Source organism: Miniopterus schreibersii (assembly GCF_964146895.1).
Source record: "Miniopterus schreibersii genome assembly, chromosome: 2".
NCBI lineage: Eukaryota > Metazoa > Chordata > Mammalia > Chiroptera > Miniopteridae > Miniopterus > Miniopterus schreibersii.
In genome coordinates, this window is record NC_138102.1 from 177,932,494 (window position 1) to 177,955,891 (window position 23,398).

Here is a 23,398-nt window from a genome sequence, read left to right on the forward strand (position 1 = left end):
GCCAGTCACTTGTGAAAATCTTTGGTGCCACCCCATGCACCGATCACCCTGAATCCTGGGTCTCCGCAGGGGTGCCATGTCCACAAAGACCTCAGAGCTTCCTGGCTGCAGAGAAAACCCTTTGTCTGTCGTTTCCATTGTGTTTCTGCTCATTCAGATTCCTCTGCTTGGAAACTCACCCTGACTATCAGGTCTGGGCCAAGTGGAGCTCCGCAGCCCCCCCCTCCCCCCGCATCCACAGTGATGAGCAGGGCCGTGACCCGCCTACGTGCCCGTCTGCCCCGCGAGACGGGGGACTCCCCAGGCAGTGGTGGCGTCTTGCTCATCTCGGGCACGCCCTGAGCCTGGCTCGGGGCCTGGCACACACTGGCGGTCCTCGCAGTCCGGCAGAGAAGCCGCCCGCCCCCGCGGGGCCGAGCCCCGTGAGCCACTTACGTTTTCACTGTTGACGTCGGCTTCGCTGGGGCAGCCGAACAGCTCCCGCCTCAGGAGGTTGCCGTCGTACTCCAGGAAGGTCAGGTAGAGGTTGCGGAAGAACTCCACGTGCTTGTTCTTCACGCGCAGCTTCTTGGGGGAGTTCCAGTGGATGACCTGGCGGGCGCAAGGAGGCGGTCAGGCGGGCGGCACTGGGCCCGGCGTGCCTTCTAGGCCGCCCGTTCAGTCACTCACTCAGTCCTTCATTCATTCACTCAGCCTCTGTGGTAGAGCGCTTAAGAGCAAGGGCGCTGGGGCCGGCCAGACTGCCCGGGTTCGAATCCCGGCTCTGCTCGGGGGAGTCATTTAACCCTGGACAAGTTTCTTCACCTCTCCGCGCCTCAGTTTCCCCATCTGTGCAATGGGACTGGTAACAGCTCCTGCCTGGGCCCGTGTATACGTTTTCATCTCTCAGCCCCAAACCAGCTCTGTGATACTGAAGCCAGGACTCCGCAAACCCTCCCTCTGCTCTGCCAGCTGCTCCCTGTCAGCTGCCAGCAGGGGCCATGGGAGGGAGCCTGGGGGTCTGGAGGAGAAAGGAGGGGCTCCCCCCCCAGCTGCTTCCTGTTCCCCTGAGTGTCACGCCACCTCCTTTCTTCGCACCAGCAGCGGCGCTTCCTTCCTTTAGCAGCAGCGAAATCCACTTTTGCAGTTTTTCCAACACTCAGAACCAGCCACACCCCTCCTCCCCGTCTCGGCCAGTGTCGCTGCCTCTGGAGCTGCCTGCTGCCTCCCCCGCGGGGCTGGGGTCCAGCCCCAGGCGACAGTATTACGATAATTGCCGCCTCTGTTCCCCCCGCTCCAGGGGCGGTAACTGTTCCCTGCAATTTTCTATTTTTGCTTTTTTAGTTACCAAGTGAACACTTTGTACCTAGTTATCATTTTTAAAGATGCAATTCTCTATTCAACTAATTGGTGTGGTTTCCACCTCGAGCCAGGGCTGACGGATACACTGGGAAAATCAACTACTATGCAAATAAAGCATTGTAAGCAGCGCCTGGCACAGGGTGAGCGCCCAGTAAGTGCTGGACCTGCTGATTAAGTGCCCCCAGTGGACCGGGCTGGGTGACGACCGGAGGCCCTTATTGGCAGCGCCGCCCGTGGCCGCTCACGGTCGGCTGGGGAGAGGTGTCCACAAGCAGGTGACGGGATGTAACGATGGAGGGAGGGTCAGGAGGAAACGGCAGCTGTAGGCCGCTCAGGGGAGCATCTAGAAGGAGCGGCCTGTGCTGGGGCGTGAAGGATGAGGGGGGTTTCCTGGGGAGACGGGCCTGGGGCAGAGGGGTGGTGGTGACGTAATCCAGGCAGAGGGAAGGTGTGCGGGACAGTGGTGCGTTTGGAAAACAGAAGTCCCTCGCCGTGCAGCAGGAGCACGGGGGCGTGGGCGTGGGCGTGGGCGTGGGAGGGGGTGCGGCTGCACAGGTGAGTGGGGCGAGATCCTGACTCATGGGGGGACCACCATCAGGTGGCATAGATAGAGGTTTTTTAAGGAGGGGAAATGACTAACCCGGTTTTAGGAAGATTGCTCTGTAATGAAGATGTGAGTGGTGGGTGGGTGGGATAAAAGTGGAGCCAGGGATGCCAGCTATGAGGCAGCTGTCATTTCCTGCGGGCACTGCCCACCCCTCCGCTGGGGAGCTTGTCCATCGGCAGAACACCGATCAGCTTTACATTCCTTGTCTTTTTAAAATGCTTGCGAAGACCCTCACGAAGAATGCAATTTTAAAGAATAAACTGGAGAAGTAACTCGCCCAGGACCACGAAGCTAGTAAGTGCTGGAGCTGGGATTCCAATACCAGTTTGAAAAAATCTGACTCTAGAGCCCAGGTTCTTTCCTGGATGCCACAAAGAACCGGTTTTAAAATCTCTCCTTTTTATGCTTTGTTGCATGATGGAGGAAATAAAATAACTCTCACCTTTCCCTCTCTATGCCCCCATGTCCTCGCTCTCTCCTCCCATGGCGGGGACACTGCGGAAAGGAGCTGGGCCTCCAGAGCTCAGTGGCTTCCCAACTCTCTCCTGCGGCCACAGCCTGTCTGTGAGAGCCTGCAGCAGGGCCCAGGGCCTGCCATCTGAAGAGAGGTCTGGAGGCCCGTCTCGCTCTGCCCTCTCTCTCGGGATCCCATGGGTGCACCGCAGCGACAGCCCTTGAAGCTGGCTGGATAAAAACTGGTCTGCAAGACCAAGTCCCTCTCTCACGGTGCAGTGAACAACAGGACTCCTATTTGGCTCAAATCACATCCCTGCCCTTCTATTCCCAGCAACAGCACAACAGCAGAGCAAGAACCAGGGATGTCAGGCCAGGCCAGATTAGAAACCCCAGCTAGGCTCCTAGCTCTGTGTGTCCTGGGGCAACCTGTTTCACTTCCTGGGACCTCAGTTGCCTCATGTGCAAAGTGGGGATCAGGCATCCTGACCTCACAAAGTAGTTAAGAGGGTAAAACAAATGCCTGGCACAGTGCCTGCATGCCAGGGTAGGCTCTCTTCTCCCCTCCTTTCCCCCCCTGCCAGCATGAAGTGGCTGCAGCAATAAGTCAGGAAGCGGGCACTTAGCCCTCAGGAGAGCAGGAAGGGCCGGCGGGTCCTCCCCGGACCGAGGCCCCCTGACGGTGCCTGCATTTCAGGGAAGGATGAGCATGAATCATGAGGCCCTCTTCCTGGGCCTTTTGAAGGGTGCGAGAGAGGAGAGGAGACGCTCCTCTAAGAACACGACCACACAGACATGAGAAGGGACTGGGCCAGGCATTAAGATAACGGCAGGCGAGCTGGTGTCCCTCACACCCAGTGGGCACCGTGTCTCTGCTGCGCAGGAGTCTGACGCCTGCCAAGCGCTGAGCCAGCAGGGGGGCTGATGCATGCGCATCTGACTCAGGAGACGTGGGTCCCTCAACACAGAGAAACGTAAACTAAGTGAAAATCTGAACTTACCGTGTACAGACCTGCTAGGCCCTCTGAGGACACCGCGCCACTAATTCCTTCCAATAAGCCCACTTGAATCCCACTGCCCATTTTTTTGGAAATGGTCCTTGACTGGCCTGCAGCTGGTGAGTTGCAGAGCTGAGACACGAAGCCAGCGCTAACCCGGGACCGCAGGCTCCTCATCTCTATGAAGTCCTGTGTCGGTGGGCTGGGCCCTTCCCAGATGAGCAGGGTGAGGTTCCAGAGGGGGCCTGCCCACGGTCACATGGGCCAGGCCAGAGCTCGGACGAGGGCTCTGGTCTCCCCGTGTCCCCACCACGGCAGGCCATCTTTTACCGCATCACCCCTCGTTCTGTCCCATCTGCCCGGGAGCTGGGTTTGGGTGTCGCCTAAAGGCACACACTGGTGTTACAGAAAAAGCAGCGAAGATGAAAGGAAGGGAGGGCGAGAAGATGGTGGGGTCACCAGCAGGCCAAGGGGGTTTTGTAAACCTATTGGCAACCCGGCGGCTCTGGGATAGGTGAGCCCACTCTAAGTCTAGTAATGTATATTCAGATTTACCTTTTCAACTAGTTTTTAATCATCAGAACACAGAATGCTCCGTTCCCCTGCGCTAGTTTCTAGAGAAGTAAGTAAGAGCTATTGTTTACGTAATACGCTAGAGAGCAGGCCAGGGTGGTGGTTGCCGGGGTGTGTGTGTGTGCGCGCTTCTATTATTATTTCTTTTACAGATGGTAATCCTGAGGCTCAGACTAGCACAGGGTTGCTCAGCTAGCAAGTAGCCAATTCTAATACAAAACCAGGTCCGTCTTGCTCCCAAATCTTTCTCTTTCTACATCATTCATTCACTCATTCATTCAACAGATACTAAAATGAGCACTGACTCTGCCACGCACCGAGAGGGGCTATGAATGCAGAGATGAACAGAGAGCGTTACATAACTGTCCATTTGAAATTACAAGCATGACACGTTCTTTTAAAGAGATGTTAGAGAGACAGAGGTTGTTCCTGACCTCTTCAAGCATAAAGAAGCCAAGGCCCAGAGGGAGGCAGTGACTTGCTCATAGTCACACAGCAGACAGGAGCAAATGGCTTCTGTCTCTCAGGCCATGGCTCCTTCCACTAAGTCGCACGCCTGCCTCTGAAAATCCGACTCAGTATCATTATTGTTGATTATTTTGATCAGTCCTGGTCTGACTACTGAGAAATGTCATTTCCTGGCCCCTTGAGGGACAGAATCACCCATCACTGCTGACTTGGGGGCAGCAAGCTGCTGGTGTGCATGACCTTTGCTGACAAGCCTTCACACGAGACGGAGTGACATGGGAGAATGTGCCCAAAATAGATTTTTGCAAGGAGCTGGAAAATACAAGGGAGTCTCTGACATTGGTGGTGAAAACCTATCATAACTTTTTCCACTGGCTGAGGCACAGCAGCACAGTAATAATAATAATTATGATTAGCAGCTAACATACATTGGAAGCTTGCTTTGTGCTAAGCGTGGCTCCTGCTATGACACTTCGCTTGTCCTAGCTCATTGAGTCTTTACTCAACACTCTAGGTGATATACTCTCATTTCGCCACCTTACAGGTGAGGAAAGTTTAGCAGATTTCCCCAAGTTACACAGCTGGAAGGTGGGACAGTCAGAATGTGAACCCAAGGAGGCAGAAATTAGGAGTCTATTCCTCTTATTTCTCCCATGTCTGCAATCATTAAATGGCTCTGTTTATATAAAGGAACCAGAGATTTACGGAAGACTACAGGATCAGAAATAAACCTCCTTTTCCCTGCCCAACACAGGGACCCCAGGCATCCCTAGGACACTGAGGTGGCAGGTGACTTAGGACCTTCCAGAGACATGGGCTGAACCCCCAGCTCGGCAGGATGCAGAGAGGGAGGCACCCAGGTTGTGTGCCAGGGGGGAGGGGGGCTACAGACACTGCCAGACACCAGGGGCTCTGGGGTGTGATCTAGTTGGGTCTAAACTATTGCTAATGGCTGAGTGTATGGGCAGACTTGGAGTCAGCCTGCAGTGAGCCAGAGGAATTGAAAGAAACTGATTACTGTCCAGGAAACTTAAACATCATCTGGGAAGACAGCAGAAGTCAACAAGATTAAAGGAGATGTGAGAGACTCCACCACCCATCGAGGGCACAGAAAAAAAGCATTTCAAAGACAGAAACAAGACCTCGGTACAAGGACGGGCTACGGGGAGAGTTCAGCCAACACGTCAGTTTCTTAAGTACTTAGAACCCAGAGGGTTCATAAAAATAATTCATGGCGCAAAAGTGTTAAGAAATCAGTCTGTGTGCAAATGCCAGGTGGATAAAAACACAGACTTCATGTCTTCCAAGTTCCTGAGCTAAATAAGGGGTGTTAGGAAAATGGGTCTCTGCCTCAAGACCTCCACTGACTTTCTGTGACCCACAGAATAACATCTGTTCTCCTTAGATTGGCAGTTAAAGCTGCTGCAAACTGGCTCCCACCTACAATTCCAACTCTGTCTCCAGGCTAACAAACTTCCTGGTGTTTCTTGAACCCGTCTTTCATGCCTCAGTGACTTTGCATATGTCCCCACCCTACCCCGCTTCCTAGATTATCCTAATTTCTTCTCAACCACGTGAATGCCTGCTCACCCTTCATAGCTGAGCTCAAACGCATTTCTGGTTTCCAGGACCACAAAGTGGCAGAAGGCTGCCTCCTGGTATGTCTCTCTCTCCACCCCATTCTTCATTCCCAACAGAACATTAACTTTGTTTGTAGTTGTCCCCAGCCCCTGCGAATGGCTCATGATCCATTTACAGTCTAAGCTAATCACGATGATCCTGCTTGTTGATTTCTCCGACTCCCTTGCAGCTAGTAGTGACAGCCTGACCCAAGATTGCCCAAAAATACATGGGGAAGCATTACTTGATTTCCTAATAACGAGTAAGGTGCCACCCCCCCCTCCCCACCTTTCTATGGTAAACAGAGATACGATGACTGGACTCATGGCAGCCATCATGTGCCTATGAGGGAGAGGTCAATGCACCACTGTCTACTCACCAATGTCCACAGCCGTCTACTCCAGAACTCTAAACTAAGAAATTCAAACTCCCGATTTCATTTTTAGTCTCTACAAGTTGGGTAATCTGATTCTCACTGTCAGCATTCCAAGGCAGTTGCTGGGTCCTTCCTCAGTGCTCCGAACACTTGCAGTTAACCTTATTAGAAGATTCACTGCGCAATGTTGTAATTACTTATTTACAGGCCTGCACCTGCCGTCACTGGAATGGGAGTTTCTGGGCCGGCAGGGAGCATGACTTACTATTTATCCTGAGTGCCACCGTGCCTGGTGGGTCGTTAGTATTCAATAGCTGCCCTTTGGTTCGGGAACAAAAATCACGATGATGCCTTTCTCCATAATCCCCACACTCTGCCTGTCTGCAGCAAACCAGTTATCAAAGCCCTATTAGTGTGGGCTGGGGGTGCGGGGTGGGGAGAAACATATTCTCCTTCTCTTTGTCTAAGGGCCAGCGTGTCACTTTCTCCTGAAGGGGTTTAAGCTCCCTCTGGTGTCCCCTTGTTTGGTGTTTCAAGGAGAAGGACAACTGTCTCACAAGTCCCTTCCCCTGTCATCTTCAGGGTTACGCTGCGTGGTGTAGAGGCGCGAGCAGACAGGCCTACATGCCGGCCCCAGCTCTTACCGGCTGGGTGGCTGCACTAAGCTGCCCAAATCACAGAGACACACCCTCGTCCAGAAAGCGGCAACTGCCTCGCAGTTTGTGGTCAAGCCCAGGACTGACGGAGTGATGTGCTCAGCAAACTACAAAAGACATCTGGTTTCGGACTTCGCGGGGCGGCCGTCTGACCAGCTAGGAAGGCTGGACGAAAACAGTCTTCAGCAGTAAGGAGGGACAGGAAACAAGGTGGAAAACGAGGGGCTGCAAACCGTCGCAGCCTGGGGCAGGAAGAAGGATGGGCACAGACGATGTGGCCCCGCGAAGAAGGCCTGCCAGGGGCCCGCTCCTCCTGGCCAGACCTCATGGAGAGGCCTGAAGAGGGGCTGCTCCGCTAGGCAGGCCCTTTACGTTGGTTTAAGATGCTGGGCAGAGGGCGGAGAGAGTCACAGGCAGTGAGCAAGGCACATTTCACCCTGGTGCTCCCCAATGCTGTTACCCCAACAACTGAATGTAGCTGCGCCTCTATCTTCTGATCTGTTAAGAGGGAATCACCTGCTTCGGAGGACCGGTGAGATGAGAGGGAAAGGTGCCCACGGCGGAGCCTGGCGCAGGCTGGTGCTCAGCACACGGGAGTCTCGAACATACTACAGGCTCCGGTCCCATGGGGTGTCTCCAAAGAGACACTGTCCTTCAATCTCTGTCTACAACCCAGACTGCCGGCCCCTCGAATGTAAGACCTGTGTTTTGTCCAACTGTGCAGGCAGGGGACAGGCTCGGTCGTGTGTCGACTGCCAGCGGGACCCACCCAGTGTCTCTATTTCCTTGTCAACCGCTGTGCATTTTGAGCCACCCCTCTTCCGTCCCCAATCCTGACGACACCAGGCAGCAGCTAGTAAATAAAAACGGTGATCCTGACACTCGGACTCGAGCACAAATACTCTGTGACTCTCTCCTCCTTTTACTTGGGTTTCTGTTGCTTCTGGGGTTTTACAACCGCCAGGAAAAAAAAAATTCCTCCCAGACAAAAACGCACCATTGCTCAGGAGCGAGAACATACCGAACGCAGCGATCAGTCCCCTCGGCCGGAGAATGTCACCGTGGAGGCCAGAGCACGGCTCCGAGGCCCTGTCCTACACACCTTCTCATTCCCTGTCTGTCACCTGTAACGTTTCTGATTTTCCCGTCTGAGGACTAGCGGTCGGGGAGCGGAGAAAATGACAGCAGGAAATGGGTACCTTTGCTAATACTCAGGGCCCGGAGGGTCACGGGTCTGCGAGGAGATCCAGCTACGTTCTCTAAGGTTCGTTAGGCTCACCGTTCTGGGTTTTCTTTTTGCTATAAAATGGGGGTAAAAATCAATTTGAACTGGGGGTAAAAATTCAATTTGCATTGTGGGGTGTGTTAAGAATTCCTGACAGCCCTGGCTCAGTTGGTCGGAGCATCATCTGTGCACCAAGAGGCTGTGGGTTTGACTCCTGGTCAGGGCACATAGCTAGGTCGAGGGTTTGATCCTTGGTTGGGGCGGGTATGGAAGGCAACCGATCGATGCTTCCCTCTCTCTCAAAATAAGATGAAAAAATAAAGAAAAAAAGAATTCCTGAAAGACCACTGATGGCAGGAAATGGAAAATAGCATAAGAATCCTCAGTGGAGGTTACCCTGATGTGGCTACGCTGCTGACACCCTGTGGCTGCAACCAGCCCTGTATTCTTTCTCTCTCTCTGGAGTTAATTGCTGAGACTTCACTTACATTTCACAGAATCCACACAGTGTCCCCCAGGGGCGTGCCTTTGCTGGTTTGGGGACAAGGTGGATAGAGGGAGGCAGACCACACCTCTAGAGACGGGCATGGAGTGTTCAGCTGAGGCATTCTACCCAGGCTGGCTAGGAGCAGCTGGGAGGGGAGTCCAGTGGGATTTCAGCAATGTGTCAGTGTCGGTAATGCCCTTGGAGGTGGGCACCGTGTGACTCGCTGCCTGGAGACTCTGGAGAGGCAGCTGTGCTTCCCGGTTCCTGGCAGGCACCTTCCCAGGGGCCCACTATTGCTTTTCTGTGCTCTGCACCATTCCCCTGCAGAACCAGACCCTGCCTTCTTCCTATGATGCTAACGGCACCAATGGTCATGCTCGAGCCGCCAGAAGCATGGGCAGGTGACTTGGGCTGACCAGTGAGTCATTACCAACCACTCCTAAGCAGGCAGAGATGGGTTCAAGTGTGGGCACATGTCTTACAAAGGATGAGCAGAGCCCTCGGTAGGGTCATTGAGAGAAGAGGGCTCCTCGCTTCAACCTGGGCCCATGAGAGCTAGTCGCTTACATTTCCCTGCTCCGACTTTTTCACAGCACGTCTCCACCCGAAATGACCAATTTGATCAACTGGGTTCTTGTCTCCTATCTGTGTCCTGCTTTAGGATGTAAGCTCAGGCAGAGCAGGGTCTGCATGGTCTTGTTCATGACCGTATCGCCAGTGCTCAGGACAGCGCCTGGCTCACACAGGCGTGCAAAACATATTTACCAAATGGCTAAGCTCTACGTACTGGCTGGGGGCTGCCAGAAGTCACCATCCTGCTGTAAAAGAAAAGCAGAGGCGGGGGGTGGGGGAGGGAAAGAGAGAGCTTCTATTCTTCTATGACGTCTGAGCACCCGTATCTAACTGTGTGAATACAGAGGGTCTGTGGCACCCTCAAATATTGAGATGTGCTGGTGTTTAAACGTGTCTGGGTAACTGTTCTACCAGTCATACTAGTATCTGTTTTTAGTGTGTTTAATACAATTATTAATAATAACACTAATAATAATAAACTAAAATAACTCACAAAATGAACCAATGGCTTAAAAATGACAACCTAAAGTATAAAATAAATATACGTGAGTCCAGGTGGACATAAATGATTGAATGAACAAATGTAATGGGGGACAGACAAGTCTCCTTACAGAAGGACCCCGATAATGTCTGTAAATTCCACAGCCCCCCTTCCGCTGGGGGTGACTGCCACTGTGGAGGCAGTGACTCGCCTCTGACAGATGAGCACAAAGGGAAACCAGGAGCCGTCCAGTGGAGAAAGCTGGCAGGTACAAACTTCACCTGGGAGCCTCCCAAGGGATGGCTGGTGTGGAAGTCAGGCCCCTCCTGACAGCAGCGGGGAGGAGGGCCCTGCACTTCTGTGACAGCCTTTCCAACCACCTGTAACCTCAGTCTAATGGTGAGAAAGTACCTTGTACAACCCAAACCTGAGGGACAGTTTATCAACTACCTCCCTGACCAGTAGGCCTCAAAAGTATCGAGCCAGTCATGAAAAACAAGGAAAGACTGAGAAACTGTAGGAGACCAGAGGAGACACAGGGAACAGACATTAGTGGACAACCTGGTAAAATGTGACTGAAGCCTTAGTGCAGTTAATAGCAATGTACCATTTAAAATTTTTTTAATTGAATTTATTGGGGTGATATTGGTTAATACAATTACATAGGTTTCAGGTATACAATTCTGTAATACATTATCTGTATGCTGTATTGTGTGTTCATCACCCCAAGTCAAGTCTCCTCCATCACCGTTTATCTTCCGCTTACCTACTTGTACGGCCCCCCTTTCCCTCTGGTAATCACCATGCTATTATCTGTGCCTATGAGTTTTTTTTGTTGTTGTTGTTTTTCTTAATTCCTTTACCTTTTTCGTCCAGTCCCCCTTCCCCCTCCCCTCTGACAGCTCTCAGCCTGTTCTCTGTATCTATGCATCTGTTTCTATTTTGTCTGGTTTGTTGGTACATGTTCAGCATTGTTACATAAGGTATTAACACTAGAAAAACTAAAATTGGATGAGGGATATATAAGACTCTCAGTATTACTTTTTTTAAAAAAATATATTTTTTTGTTGATTTCACAGAGAGGATGGCAGAGAGAGATAGAGAGAGAAACATCAATGATGAGAGAGTCATTGATCGGCTGCCTCCTGCACAGCCCCTGCTGGGGATCGAGCCCGCAACCCGGGCATGTACCCTGACCGGGAATCGAACCGCGATCTCCTGGATCCTAGGTTGATGCTCAATCACTGAGCCATGCCAGCCAGGCTCTCAGTATGACTTTTACAACTTTCCTGTAAGTCTAAATTCTTCCAAATAGAAGTTTACGTTTACAAAGAAGGCGTCCTCCAGAGCAGCGACAGAAGAGAACACCAACAAGCCCAGCTCCCATAACTAGCGAGAAAACAGCTGAGCTGACGCTTCTGCTCCCGCACGCCCTTCCTCGGCTGCTTCACCCGGGACCGAAATGCCTATCTAATTAGATCTGACAAGAAGCAGGAAAAAATCTTAAACTCTCAAGACTATTTCAGATATGGATTTACAACCATCGTTAAGGAAGAACGTCGCCGGAGTGTGTATTATGCCTTCCGATAGCACTTAATGGGAGGACAGGGATGTATGATTAGCAAGACTTTTAAAACCAGAGCACCCAGAACATGAAGCCAAGCCTCCGAATTTCTGGATGACGTGTGAAGCTTGTGATGGTCCCGAACTTTATGTTTCACTACACCCCCTGAAAAGTGGTTAGCAGTCTCTTAGGAGATTTCATACATAAAAAAGAATTCCTGCCTTGGCAAAAAATGGCTGGGAAACGCACAACACATAATATAATGAAACAAAGTAAATCCCTTTGTCAGCAAGTATTATGGGAAGAATCACAGAAAGCACATGCTGAAGGCCCGAGGACCCTGGTGGGAGATTTGCCACGGAGTTAAAGCGAAGAACACGGGGTTGTGACACGTGTCAGCTTATCCTATTTGCAAGATTCTGTTTAGATGATGAAATGTACAAGGACGATTTTTCAGTGACCACTAAATGAAAGGCGGCCTGGAGAAGTTAGAGGCCAAACAGTAAGTTCCCACGTGGATGATGGAACATTTTATGGAACGTGCGTATGTGCCATCAGCGATCCTCTCGTTATTCTAATAACAGCGATGGTACCTTCGCCGACGGCACGTACTGAACTGCTTTACTGGGTCGCCGGTAGGCAAGTTTGCACCAGAGCGCTCGAAGGCAGCGTGCGCCGGCACTTGTGGATGTCATTAACCTGGTCATTTTATAAAGGCAGGACTGAAAATATCACAGAATTCTTACAATACTCCCTAAGGACGTGAGAAATGACCGTGAACATCTGTGCGGCATAGGGCTTCCCCGCCTAACTCACGGCCAAGGCCTTACAACAGATGGTGCACGTGAAGACGATTTACACACTTCTGCTTTTAGGAAAAAATGGTCCTCAGCCTGAGGCATCTCACACTTCTAGGAAAAAAAGACACACCTTTAATCTGCTACTTCCATGTAAAAGTGGCGGATGAAAAGTACTTTGAGAAAGAACCTGTGACACAGATAGAGCTTTTAGAAAATAAATACATAAAATAATTTCCATCATTACAGGATTTTGAAGTTATAAATGATGTGATTCTTATCAAAACCCTCATTTCTACACACTTAGGGATGTCAGTGGCTTGACATCCACAGCCACCAAATACTGCTTAATTGGTGCCTCCCTCCCCCCAAACCCTTTTCTTCTGAACAGAGCCCAGATCATCCAAGGACGTGTTTCTTACGGTGAGCTTCTGAGAACCTGTCCCACAGGATTCCAAGGTCATACGGTCTGTGTTGCATGTTGACATTGAACACATGTGGGAAATGCTGGGGATCAACACAATCGACCAGGTTTGCTCACTGCAGGACTTCCTAACATGGTATTGGGTATAATAGTCCACAGAGCTGCCTGCCCCCACCCCCTCCCCAGCTTGCCTTTGTTTTAAACAAATCCCATGAAGAGTTCTCTAGAACTATTTGGATACATACGCCAACAAGTGCTATTGTAGGTAAATTTTCCAGCCATCATGCTCCTTCTAGGAGCCTTGTTGGTGTTTCCAGGAATCATGGCATTTGAACTTGGTCAACCATGTGCGACAAAGCCAGTGATGGGTACCTCCATCAGTAACACCCACAGGAGCTAAACTCTGAAAACTGCCAAATGAGCAAAGGATGGATGAGTGCTGAGGAAAGACAAAAGACTAAAGCTCAAATTACCCAAAGTCCCCTCGACTGAGCATGTCATTCTCCAACACGATATTGGGGCACATGGTGATGGGCCAACCAACCAGTTCCTGACCTCTGGCAAGCCGCTTGCCCCTTCAAGTCCCTGTGAAATGAGAGAGCTGGAAAGGGTCCCTACTTCATGCCTATGAAATGAGGTCACTGGAACGGGTCCCTACTTCCTGTCTGTGAAATGAGATCATCGGAACTGGTCCCTACTTCTGGTGAAATGAGGTCACTGGAATGGGTCCCTACTTCCTGCCTGGGAAATGAGGTCACTGGAACTGGTCCCTACTTCCTGTCTGTGAAATGAGATCATCGGAACTGGTCCCTACTTCCTGTGAAATGAGATCATCGGAACGGGTCCCTACTTCCTGCCTGTGAAATGGGAACGTTGGAGCTGATGAGGAAAAAGAACCCTGTTATACGTTTCACCCCCCCGGCCGACGGCCAACTCCCGAGAGCGGGAGTCATGTTGACGTATTATTAGTAAGAACACTAGGCGCCCTCCGTGGCTCAGGCCGCGTACTGACCGCTTTAGGTCATCACCCCTTCCAATCTTTACGTCGTCTCTAAAGTGGTGGTTACTTCCCAGCTTTCTCTGCTGAGGACACTTGGTCAAGAGCGGGAAAGAAACCCAGCAGCCCTGCAGCCTGGCCACGGCGCGTCCCCGCAGTGTGCGCTGGGTGAATGAGTGATTCCACAGCGCGGGCCACGGAACCACGGGGCCAAAGGCAGGCTACCTGAACGGGGCCGCCGCCTGACGCTCAGTCCTGGGACCCCTGGAGTTTACAGCCGCAGCACTGAGCGCCCTTGAACTTGGGCCATGCAACGCAGTTAACCAGGCACTGGCCTGAGCCACAGAGGGCTCTGGCTGGCAGGTGGCAATCCTAGATTTCAGATCTTCTCCCCGCAAGCAACTGTTTTTCCTTCCTCGTTCCACCGTCGTCCTCCCACCTCAACCCTCCCGTTCACCGCCCTAGCTCCTCTCTCCGCTTTCCCCGCCTCGTTTCCCACCGGCGTCGGCGCAGCTAGAACATGCTCAACACGTATGGCGGCCGCCCACCTTCCTCAGGAGATGTGAAACCTGGCACCTCTGTAAGTATCACAAAATGTTTGAAAACTCCAGTTACGTGCTGCTCCCTTCAGGCAAATGCTACAGATTGCCTTGGGGACACACGTCGTCTCCCCATACGGGTGGCGTGTCGCGTCTCCTCTCGGCGTTCCTCTTCCCTGAAGGGTTTTCCTTTCGAGTGTACTCAGTTCCCAATTCATGAATGGATGGCAGTGAAAAACTCAGCCCCGGACAGGAGATGCTGCTTAAAATTCAAATGCTCTTTCCAGGAGACGACGCTATTTTCAGGGTCTCTGTTCTCAGGCTAGTCCTCCAAAGACACATTTAATCCAAAGAGGGCTCGCACAGAATAATCCTATGGAATCGTTATCTGCTGTAAAACGTTTCCCAGGGAAAATACATTCAGGTAGGAGCCCAGCCCCGCGTCGGAGCCAAGAGCTCTGCACTTAGAGTCAGACGGATGTGAGTCTGAACCCCAGCTCTGTCGTATTCAGTTGTGTGACTGGGAAAGTAAGCGACTTAATACGTACGATCCTTAATCTTCTGATGTACAAAACAGACCAGATAACATTCACCTTGTGAGATTTTTTCTGAAAGATTAAGTGAGGCCATGGTTGCCACACGATTCCGGCCCAACCTGCCTGGAAAACCCCATTTCATCCTTTGAGGGCCGAGTCACAGCTTCCTTCCTGGGAGGTGCATCTCCTGCCAGCCCCAGCACCCTCTGCAGGCTGTCCCGGAATCTTCTGCTTACTCACCGCTGCTTCTCCCTCGACCATGACCTTCCTGAGGGCAGCCACCATGGCCTACTCAGCTCTGGGCTCCAGCAACTCTCGGACGCCCCGGCTGCCGCTTCCTGGCCATCACCCACTGTTTCTGGCCACAGCCTCCTTCTGTAACAGTCTACCGAAGACTCGAGGGCTGGGACACAATGTCACGGGCTCCCTCCCATTCCCGCTTCTCCAAACCAGCAAACAGCCTCTTTGCTGCTCTCCTGAGTCTGTGCTCCTGGTAAAGAGTAAACAATGTTCCTTTGGGTCCTTCCCTTTTTAAGACTCACCCAGGGAGGGGCTGAGTGATTAGGCTTTAGGACGGAAGAGATAAAAGTGAAGGTCTTGGGAACACAAGAGACCCAAGTGCAGGCAAGTGCATTTCTCTGGAGCACTCCAGGGGCCTGAGAACGGCCGGAATAAAGGCCTCGGATTCACGGAGGCCAGAGCTGAGCCTGGGAGAGGTGAACTGATCGGCTCGAGTCCTTCGGCTGGTGAGAGGCAGCGCTGTCCTGACAATTTACAGGGCTGCTTGGCTCCAAAAGGGGGGTGAGCAACGGAACCTCAGTGAAACCATCCGTCCCCTTAGAAGTTTCCTAACCAAGCTCTACATCGCCTGAGGCTCTCCGCTGAGCCCAGGGCTGGATGCCCAAGGCCCGTAAGCGACTCTCCAGGGGGAAGTGGGGGCGTGTCTGCTCCCCCACATTGAACTCTATGCCCACCATATTTAAGTACAGTTTAGTGCCACTAAGCACGTTGACATTGTAACTCAACCGTCACCACTAGCCCCTTCTCCGGAACCTTTTCACCATCCCATCCTGTACCTCGGGCCCCGTTAGCTCCGCAGCCTCCCTGCACCGGCCCCTGGTAATCGCTGTTCTGCTTCCTGCCTTTGTGAATTTGACGGTTTCAGGTGCCTCCTGTAAGCGAAATCATACGGGATCTGCCTCTCCGTGTTTGGCTTATTTCACTTAGTATGTCTTCAAGGGTCATCCACACGGTGGCACGGGCCAGAATTTCCTTCTTTGATAAGCCTGCCGATGGTTTTCAGTTCCACTGGTTTTGTGGCAAGTTATATGTTTTTGTTTTTTTGATATGAAAATAAGACTTGAGAGTTTAGAAGTCTCCTGGGCCCCTGCCTGGTCATTCATTACAAGGACACAGGCACTACTTCCATCTGTCCATTTGTCACCTGTCCAAAACCCGGAGCACTTTCTCCAGAAAGCCATCCACTTCTCAGCGTTTGACCAGTGACACCCAAGCCCCAGGCGGTAAAACACGGACGACTTCAATTTCTTGATATGGAGCTGAAGCGTTCTGCCGGTTTGGTTGTCTCCACTGTCACTCCTACCCGCAGCACAGGCGAGTCCCTGCTGCTCGCCTGAGACTCGAGCCCGCCGCTCTTTCAAGTGGGTGGCTGCGAAATGACTTGTGGCCTTAATTTTCACTTCCCTGATTAACAACGAGGCGGTGCATCTTTTAAAACTGTTTATTGGCCATTTTCTTTGCAATGCAGTGAAATGACTGTTTATATCCTTTACACTTCTACCCCCTATTTGTCATTAAGCGTTCTTCGTATACACGGTGGGGCAAACGTAGGTTTACAGTTGGGAGTGCGTGAAACGGAGTTTATTCTTGTGTTATTAATTATTGAATTATTTTCCATACAAACGACTGTAAACCCACGTTTGCCCCACCCTGTATTTTTTTTTTTTTTTTTTACCAGTCCTTTTGTCAGTTCTGTTTTAAAAATATCTTTTCCTTTCTGATGCCGCTTAGGTAAAAACTATTAATTTCAATGTGGTGGACTTGATCAATCCTTTTGTTTACAACATAGGCTTTGGGTGTCTTGTTGAATAAACTCTTCCCTGTTCTGAGGCCATAGGCAAGCTTCCTAACGGTTGAAAATTTAGAGTTTAATTTGGTCTTTTGCTGTTAAGTATCTAAGCCATCAGAATTAAATTGGTGCAGGCTGTGAGACAGGGGTCCGCCTTCATTTTTTCCACGTGGGTAACCAGGTGTGTCAGCACCACTGATGGAAAATTACACCCTTTCTCCGAAGGCCAGCAATGCCACCCCTTCGTATAGCAACATTTCATAAATGCGTGGGGTTGTCTTGCGGGGTCCCTATTTGTTTCTGTTAATTAATTAGCATATCCCTAAGCAAATGCTCAGCAAAATTTTGCTGTACATTTTTAGTAGGTACTATTTATGTGCGTTTTTTTGGTCATGAAAGGATACTTAATTTTATCAAATAACCTACCCACATCAATTTAGATCATTACTCCTTTAATATTCTGACAGTGCAAATGGCATTTATGAATTTTCCAATGGTAGATCACCCTCCTATTTCCTGAAACAAACCCAACTCGGCCATGATGTATTATCCATTTTCCACATGGCTAGAGAGATATGCTAATATTTTGCTTAAGATACTTGCATCTATATCCAGGCGTAAGACAGGCCCATGGATTTCCTTTCTAATGCCCTCCTTGTCTAATTTTGGTATCAAGGATATCCTGGCCTCCCTGAATGGATTAAAAAGTGCGCCGCCTCTTTTCTTATGCTCTGGAGTTTACTTAAAACTGATAATATCTTTTGATTAAAAAAATTGGTAGAACTTATCTCTAAGGCATGTTTTCTTTGAAAGAAGGTTTAATGGCTAAAAAATAATCCAGACTTTATATTTTTAGCTTAAGTCAGTTATTGTAAAGTTTACATTTCTGGAAATTTGTCCATTTTCACACAAGTTCTCAATGTATCGGCATAACATTGCTCACGGGGCTGTCTTCCTGCCTACACTCCTGCTCTACCTCTCGGCTCAGAAGCTCTGCAGAGCGGGGGAGTTTTGAGTGCTGTGATCTTTGGGGTACACCTAGAGCTGGAAGAACGGCTGGCTCAAGAAACTTTAGAGGGCTGAGCACACACGCCTCCCTGTTCACTTGCTGCTGCGTTCTCCCGTTTCTCCACAATCCTGCCACAGCTTTATTTCATGGGCCCCTTTCTAAGAACCAAATTTTGACTTTGTTGAACAATTTCTCCCATCTTCTTTACGTCCTGCCTCTTATTTTCTTTGGATTTACTCTGATGTTCTTTATTACATCAAGTTGTAAACCTGGCTTATGAATTTTAGGCCTTTCTTTTGAATATAAACATTTAAGGCTATACATTTCTCTACATGTTAGTTTCCATTCCACTGATTTTGACACATTTTATTTTCATTCAGTTCTAAGTAGTTTTCAGTTTCAATTTTGATTGGTTAAGAACCATGAGTAATTTAGAAGTGTTGTTCTCAATTTTAATCTAATGGATTTAAAAAAAAATCTTACTGTTATTGCCTTCTAATTTAATTATACTGCATTCAGAGAACTATGTATAGGTATAATATGATTCTTTGAAATGTGCTGAAATTTGCTTTATGGTTTAGTACACAGTTATTTTTTAATAAATGTGAGCTTGAAAAGGTGAATATCCTGTTAGGTACAAGGCTCTTTATTTGCCCAATAAACCAAGGTTTTTAACCTAATAGTTCAAATATTTCATAATGTTTTATCAAATTTTTGTCTGTTTGATCTTTCAATATTTAAAAAGGATATGTTAAAATATTCTACTCTGATAGTAGACTTGTAATTTTCTTCCTGGAGTTCTCTCTCTCTATGTGTGTGTACATATATATATATTCCCCAAAAATGTATACACACTTTAAATAATTATATATTCCAATGGGTTAAATCTGAAAAGAAAGAAACGTCAGTTGAGCTATGAGCTGTTAAAGTGTGTATATATATTTTTGGGACACCTTGTACACATACACATATATATATAATATATGCTACAGCATGAAATGTATACAAGTTTATAATTCTTCTACCTTCTTGGTGAACTTTTTAAGCTGTGACCATGTGTATACCTTCCAATGCTTTCTCTGATATAAAGACAGTTACCCGTGTTCTTTGGGATGATATTTACCTGATACTCTTTCCCCATAATTCTACTGTCAACCTTTCCAGGTTACTATGTGTTAGGTATGTTCCTTGTAAGTAGCATATGTTGGATACTGTTTCCTATTCAATCTGACAACTCATCTCTTCATTCCCCAAATTAGTTTATTTGATTATTGATCTATTTAAACTTATTTAATAGCTCAGGTCAGTTCTTCACTCCTCCTACTGTAGGTAGGAATTCGGACATACCCCTTAGCTCAGGCCTCAGTCATGTGGCTCCTCTGGCCGACAGAACACTAGCAACAAGGACGCAGGGTTTCCTACCGTGCACTCCGGCTCCTGTTCCACCTCTGCGTTGCCATGGGAACAGGCCGGACAGGCCCTCTGACGGGATATGGGAGACACTGGAGGACAGCCGCCGGCCATCCAGTCTGGAGCCGACCACAGATACTTGATTAAGCCATGAAAGTCAGACAACCGTCCAGCCAACCTGTAGACTGACTCATCAGCTAAATAAACAGTTGTTGATTTCCGCCGCTATGAGCTAGCTTGTTACGCAGCACGATCGACGGCAGTAGATAACTGATACACTCCTCTTCGTCTTTCTAGTGCCGGCCACTGTGTTTGATGCCTAGAGACCCATGAGGAAGGCTTTTCTGTCAATGTTTCTGTTTGAATTATATGACTGAATTTTGGGAGCCAACGTGAACCAGAACAACCGACAGCAGGTGGCAAGAATAACCACACGCGCTGGTTCTGATGCCAGGAGGCCTTATGCTTTGCGGAAAGCCCAGACAAGGAGAGAGGAAAAAACAAAGAAGAACCCCCGTTCTTTCTGGTCCCCTTGCCCTTATCTCTCTCGCCACACTGCACACAAGGCTCAGAGCCATTCACACTGCTCCCCCCCCCCCCCAAGGGTATTCCCCTAGCCAGCTGCCCTCAGCCACAGCAGGGCACCACACTCCACCCCCGGGACCTGCCCTGACTCTACCTTCAGATCAGACACGTCTCTGTAGCACTGCTCGGAGCGGGTGTGGTCCGACAGCTGCACGTTCCAGAAGCAGGGGAGCTGATACACGAGGAAGGGGTTCTGCTTGATGACGGCGTTGAAAATATCCTGGGGATGAAAGCCAGAGACACAGTCAAATCAGTCAGGGGGTTCCGCGGACGCTGCTGGCTCGCGAGGCACCGCAGCACCTGCGTGCGCTCCACCTGCAGGCTGGCTGGCACCGCGGGCACTCCCCCCGCCTCTTATCTCCAGCGGCCACGCAATAGGCTCTGGATAGAGATGGGGAAATGCCCCAGCCGCCGTGAAGCCCCCGGCTCCTGCTGGCCTCCCAGCGCACCCTACGGCAAGCGCGCACGGGGGCAGACAGGGACGGCCGTTGTCATCCGAGCCGGCATATAATAAATGAAGTCACTTTTCCGCCCCTCTTCCCACCTCATCGAGGAGCCCGTGAGATCCATCCTGAGCCTCCTGGAGAGGAAACCGTACGATGACAGGTGGCTCTGCTCATTCAGGGGCTGAGACAAATTAGAGAGCTGCTGTTTCAGCAGCTCTTCCCGGGGCTCTTGGCTGACTCAATGATGGATGCGCCTTGGCTTCCCCCGGGCCATGGTGCCCGGGGACACGTCCCCGCTTCCCCCTCCAGCTCGGCTTTTTCTAAAGAGGCTTCACCTCTCTCGGCCCTTCTCCAAGCTCCCTCACCAGGCCACACTTATTAACTAGCCACTGACAGGAGGTGCCGGGAGGTGAGCGATGGGCCTCCGCACAGGAGGTGGCTGGATACACTGTCCTCATCGGACGCGGACATCCGATTGCTAGCTTTTGGGGACACGTGCAAGTCCTTGTGACCTGGCTTAAAATATGACGATGGAGAACAAATTTCCCCTCAGGTTTAAAAGAGCTACCTGGGTAATTTTTAACTCATTCATTATACCGTATCTCGTGTTTGAAAAAGGAAATTAGTTTCTGGCTGCTTGGGAAATACGGAATAATAATAATGCTAAAAAAATAAATAAATGAAGTCAAGTAACCTTCCAGACTGTTTCCTCTGTACTGGAAAACTTTGTAAGAATCCAGCGACTCAGACAATTGAACACTGAACAAAACCACAGCGTGAGCTCGCTTTGGGGATGAACAGGAGAGGACATGAGGCCCAGAGAAGCTGTCTTTACATCTCGAGATGGCCTTTTACACCCCAAGAAATGCAAAGTCTAAATGTGGGAGCCTGGCAGATCCGAGATCAAAGGCCCGGGGCCCTGCATTTCCTGGTGAAAATGAGAAACGGGGCTTTTGTGATTTTATGTTAATAGTTTGGTGGAGCTGATGGACTTTTTTCACATCACCTGGATTAAAGCTGGTTTCTCCAGCCACACAGTTTGTCCCTTCCATTTAAATGCGTTTCCCTCGGGGACAGGGTCAGAGTACAGGATGTGAGTGAAAAGGCTTTGCTTTAAACGTCGGACTCTATTGCCAGGAAGGCAGAGGGAGCCTCGTCCAGGAAACAGGCTGTGGCACTCTGGGGTCTCGGGGGGCAGGCAGTGTGCGCTCCACGCGGAGACGAAGAGGCCGGTGACCTCCCCTTAACGCACCAAATTATCATTTACTCATGAGCCTGTTTCAATCAACGTTGCGCTCTCTGAGGCCAGGGCCGGCGTCCTTCACTTTTCTCCGCAATCCTATTTCTGAACACGTTCCCTGGCACACACAGCGCGCAGGGGAAGTCTGGGAATGAACGAATGAATGGGCAAAGGGAATGAAACCGGGGCTGAGCGGCTGTGTTAGACGCGCCGTGTAAGGCAGATCTAGCCAAGCGCATTCAGGAAAACAGTCGTCAGAAAAACAGTGCAGACCCATCTACTTTCAAGTCCGTTTGAGAAACAGCCCGGGGTCCTCAGGAATAACCGCGCCTCCTAACCAGGCCACTCACCTGGTCGGCTAAGGACGTGGACAGCATGCCCATCAGCTCCCTCTCGGCGGTCAGCCTCCACATCTGCTCCCACTTCATCTTCCGCAGCTTATCCAGCAGCAGCAGGATCACCCCTGGGCCACAGCGTGGGGTGGGGGGCGAACAAAACAGCAGTCAGGCAGAGAGCCGGGCGCACCTGTTCATGCGCGCTGGCGATGAGCACGCCCGGTTCAATCCTGGTTCAATCAGGTCTTACTCAGCGTGAGACCTGAAACAGCCTCATCGAGGGGAGAACATTAGCACAGACCTCCAAGGTGCTGGGGGCACTAAGTGAGGCAGGCAGGGGAGCCTCGCACCTTCTGGAGGTGGGTGGTGGAGATGGTTGCACACAGTGTGAATGCACTTGTATGCTTTCCAATACGGTGAAAATGGCCCATTGATGTTATGCACATTTTACCACAATTATAAAAGCGCCTAGCGCTTGACCCGATACGTCATACATTCCTTATAAGCATTAGGTTTTCCCCTGAAGATATGATAACCTACCTAGGTTTAGCTGATGGACAGTGTTTGGACAATACATGCCATTTATCTTTACAGGCAAAAAAGCAGCTCCTGTGTGGCTTTATACTGGATAAGACTTAGCAATTTGCTTTGTATTTACTGACGAGCCACACGAGCTCGTTTCAGTGTCCTTGATTTCATTAGTCTTCTTAAGCCCACCACAATCCACACACATGTAAACTACCGTGAAAGGAGGGTGCTGGGTCTTTAAGTTGAGCTCCAAAAGCCTTTGGTTCCACAAGAAACTGATAATAAGGGGTTGTCTTCTCTTCCCCTCCACCTTCCTATTTTTTGTTGTTGTTGTTAATTTTTATGGGGAGTGACCAGGGTGAATGGGTGATTGGGTAGGTAGGAAAATTGCCGTTATATATCTATTTGTATTTTTTAAAATGTTAAAACAACTAAATGTATTATTCAGGCAAAAAACAACCACAACAATTAATTAACTTTCAAATAAAAGTCTGAAAAGAAAAGTACGTTTTGGCTTAGCTGATGGGCCAGAAGCAGCTCCACTACCAGCTCAGTTCGAGCAGAGAGAACACGGAGCACAGCACACGGAGCCAAGAGAGTTTCCCTGGAGGCCACTGCAGTTAATTTGGTGGATAGAATTGTAGCACCCATGGGCCCCCCAAATCAATCCTCAGGATGCTTAGCTCAGCAGCATGGTCAGGGGAGAAAATGCCAGGCAGTTGAAAAATGATCTTAGTTGACACCCAGTATATACATTTCTAAGATTGTTGGAAAGAAACGGATTCCCCAAATCACACATAAATGTCAACACTGAGACTTTTTACTTATTCCAGGGGCACATATTTGGAGAAAAAGTATATTCACCACTTAGTAAAAGGTGTTTGGTCAGTTAGAGTCAAAATTTATACACATACACACACACAGTTATGGGAAGGATGGGATAATACACAGAGATCTGAACTTGCAAGTCAGAAGTGCAAATCACACCTATTGCTTATCTCCTTTGTGCTTTGTTCGTGCGTTTTTTTGAGGATATTATTT

General features: G+C 49.8%; 1 protein-coding gene across 6 annotated transcripts in view; it reads right to left on the reverse strand.

The window, feature by feature from the left end:
- Positions 1 to 23,398, reverse strand: part of LARGE1 (LARGE xylosyl- and glucuronyltransferase 1) — a 401,066-nt gene that overhangs the window by 34,324 nt on the left and 343,344 nt on the right. For all 6 annotated transcript variants that reach the window (XM_081128709.1, XM_081128708.1, XM_081128710.1 and 3 more), the window contains exons 8-10: positions 21,845 to 21,957; positions 19,903 to 20,028; positions 436 to 591 (exon numbers count right to left, since the gene is read on the reverse strand). In XM_081128709.1, the coding sequence (XP_080984835.1) occupies positions 436 to 591; positions 19,903 to 20,028; positions 21,845 to 21,957 (395 nt within the window). The remainder of the gene's footprint in view (positions 1 to 435; positions 592 to 19,902; positions 20,029 to 21,844; positions 21,958 to 23,398) is intronic.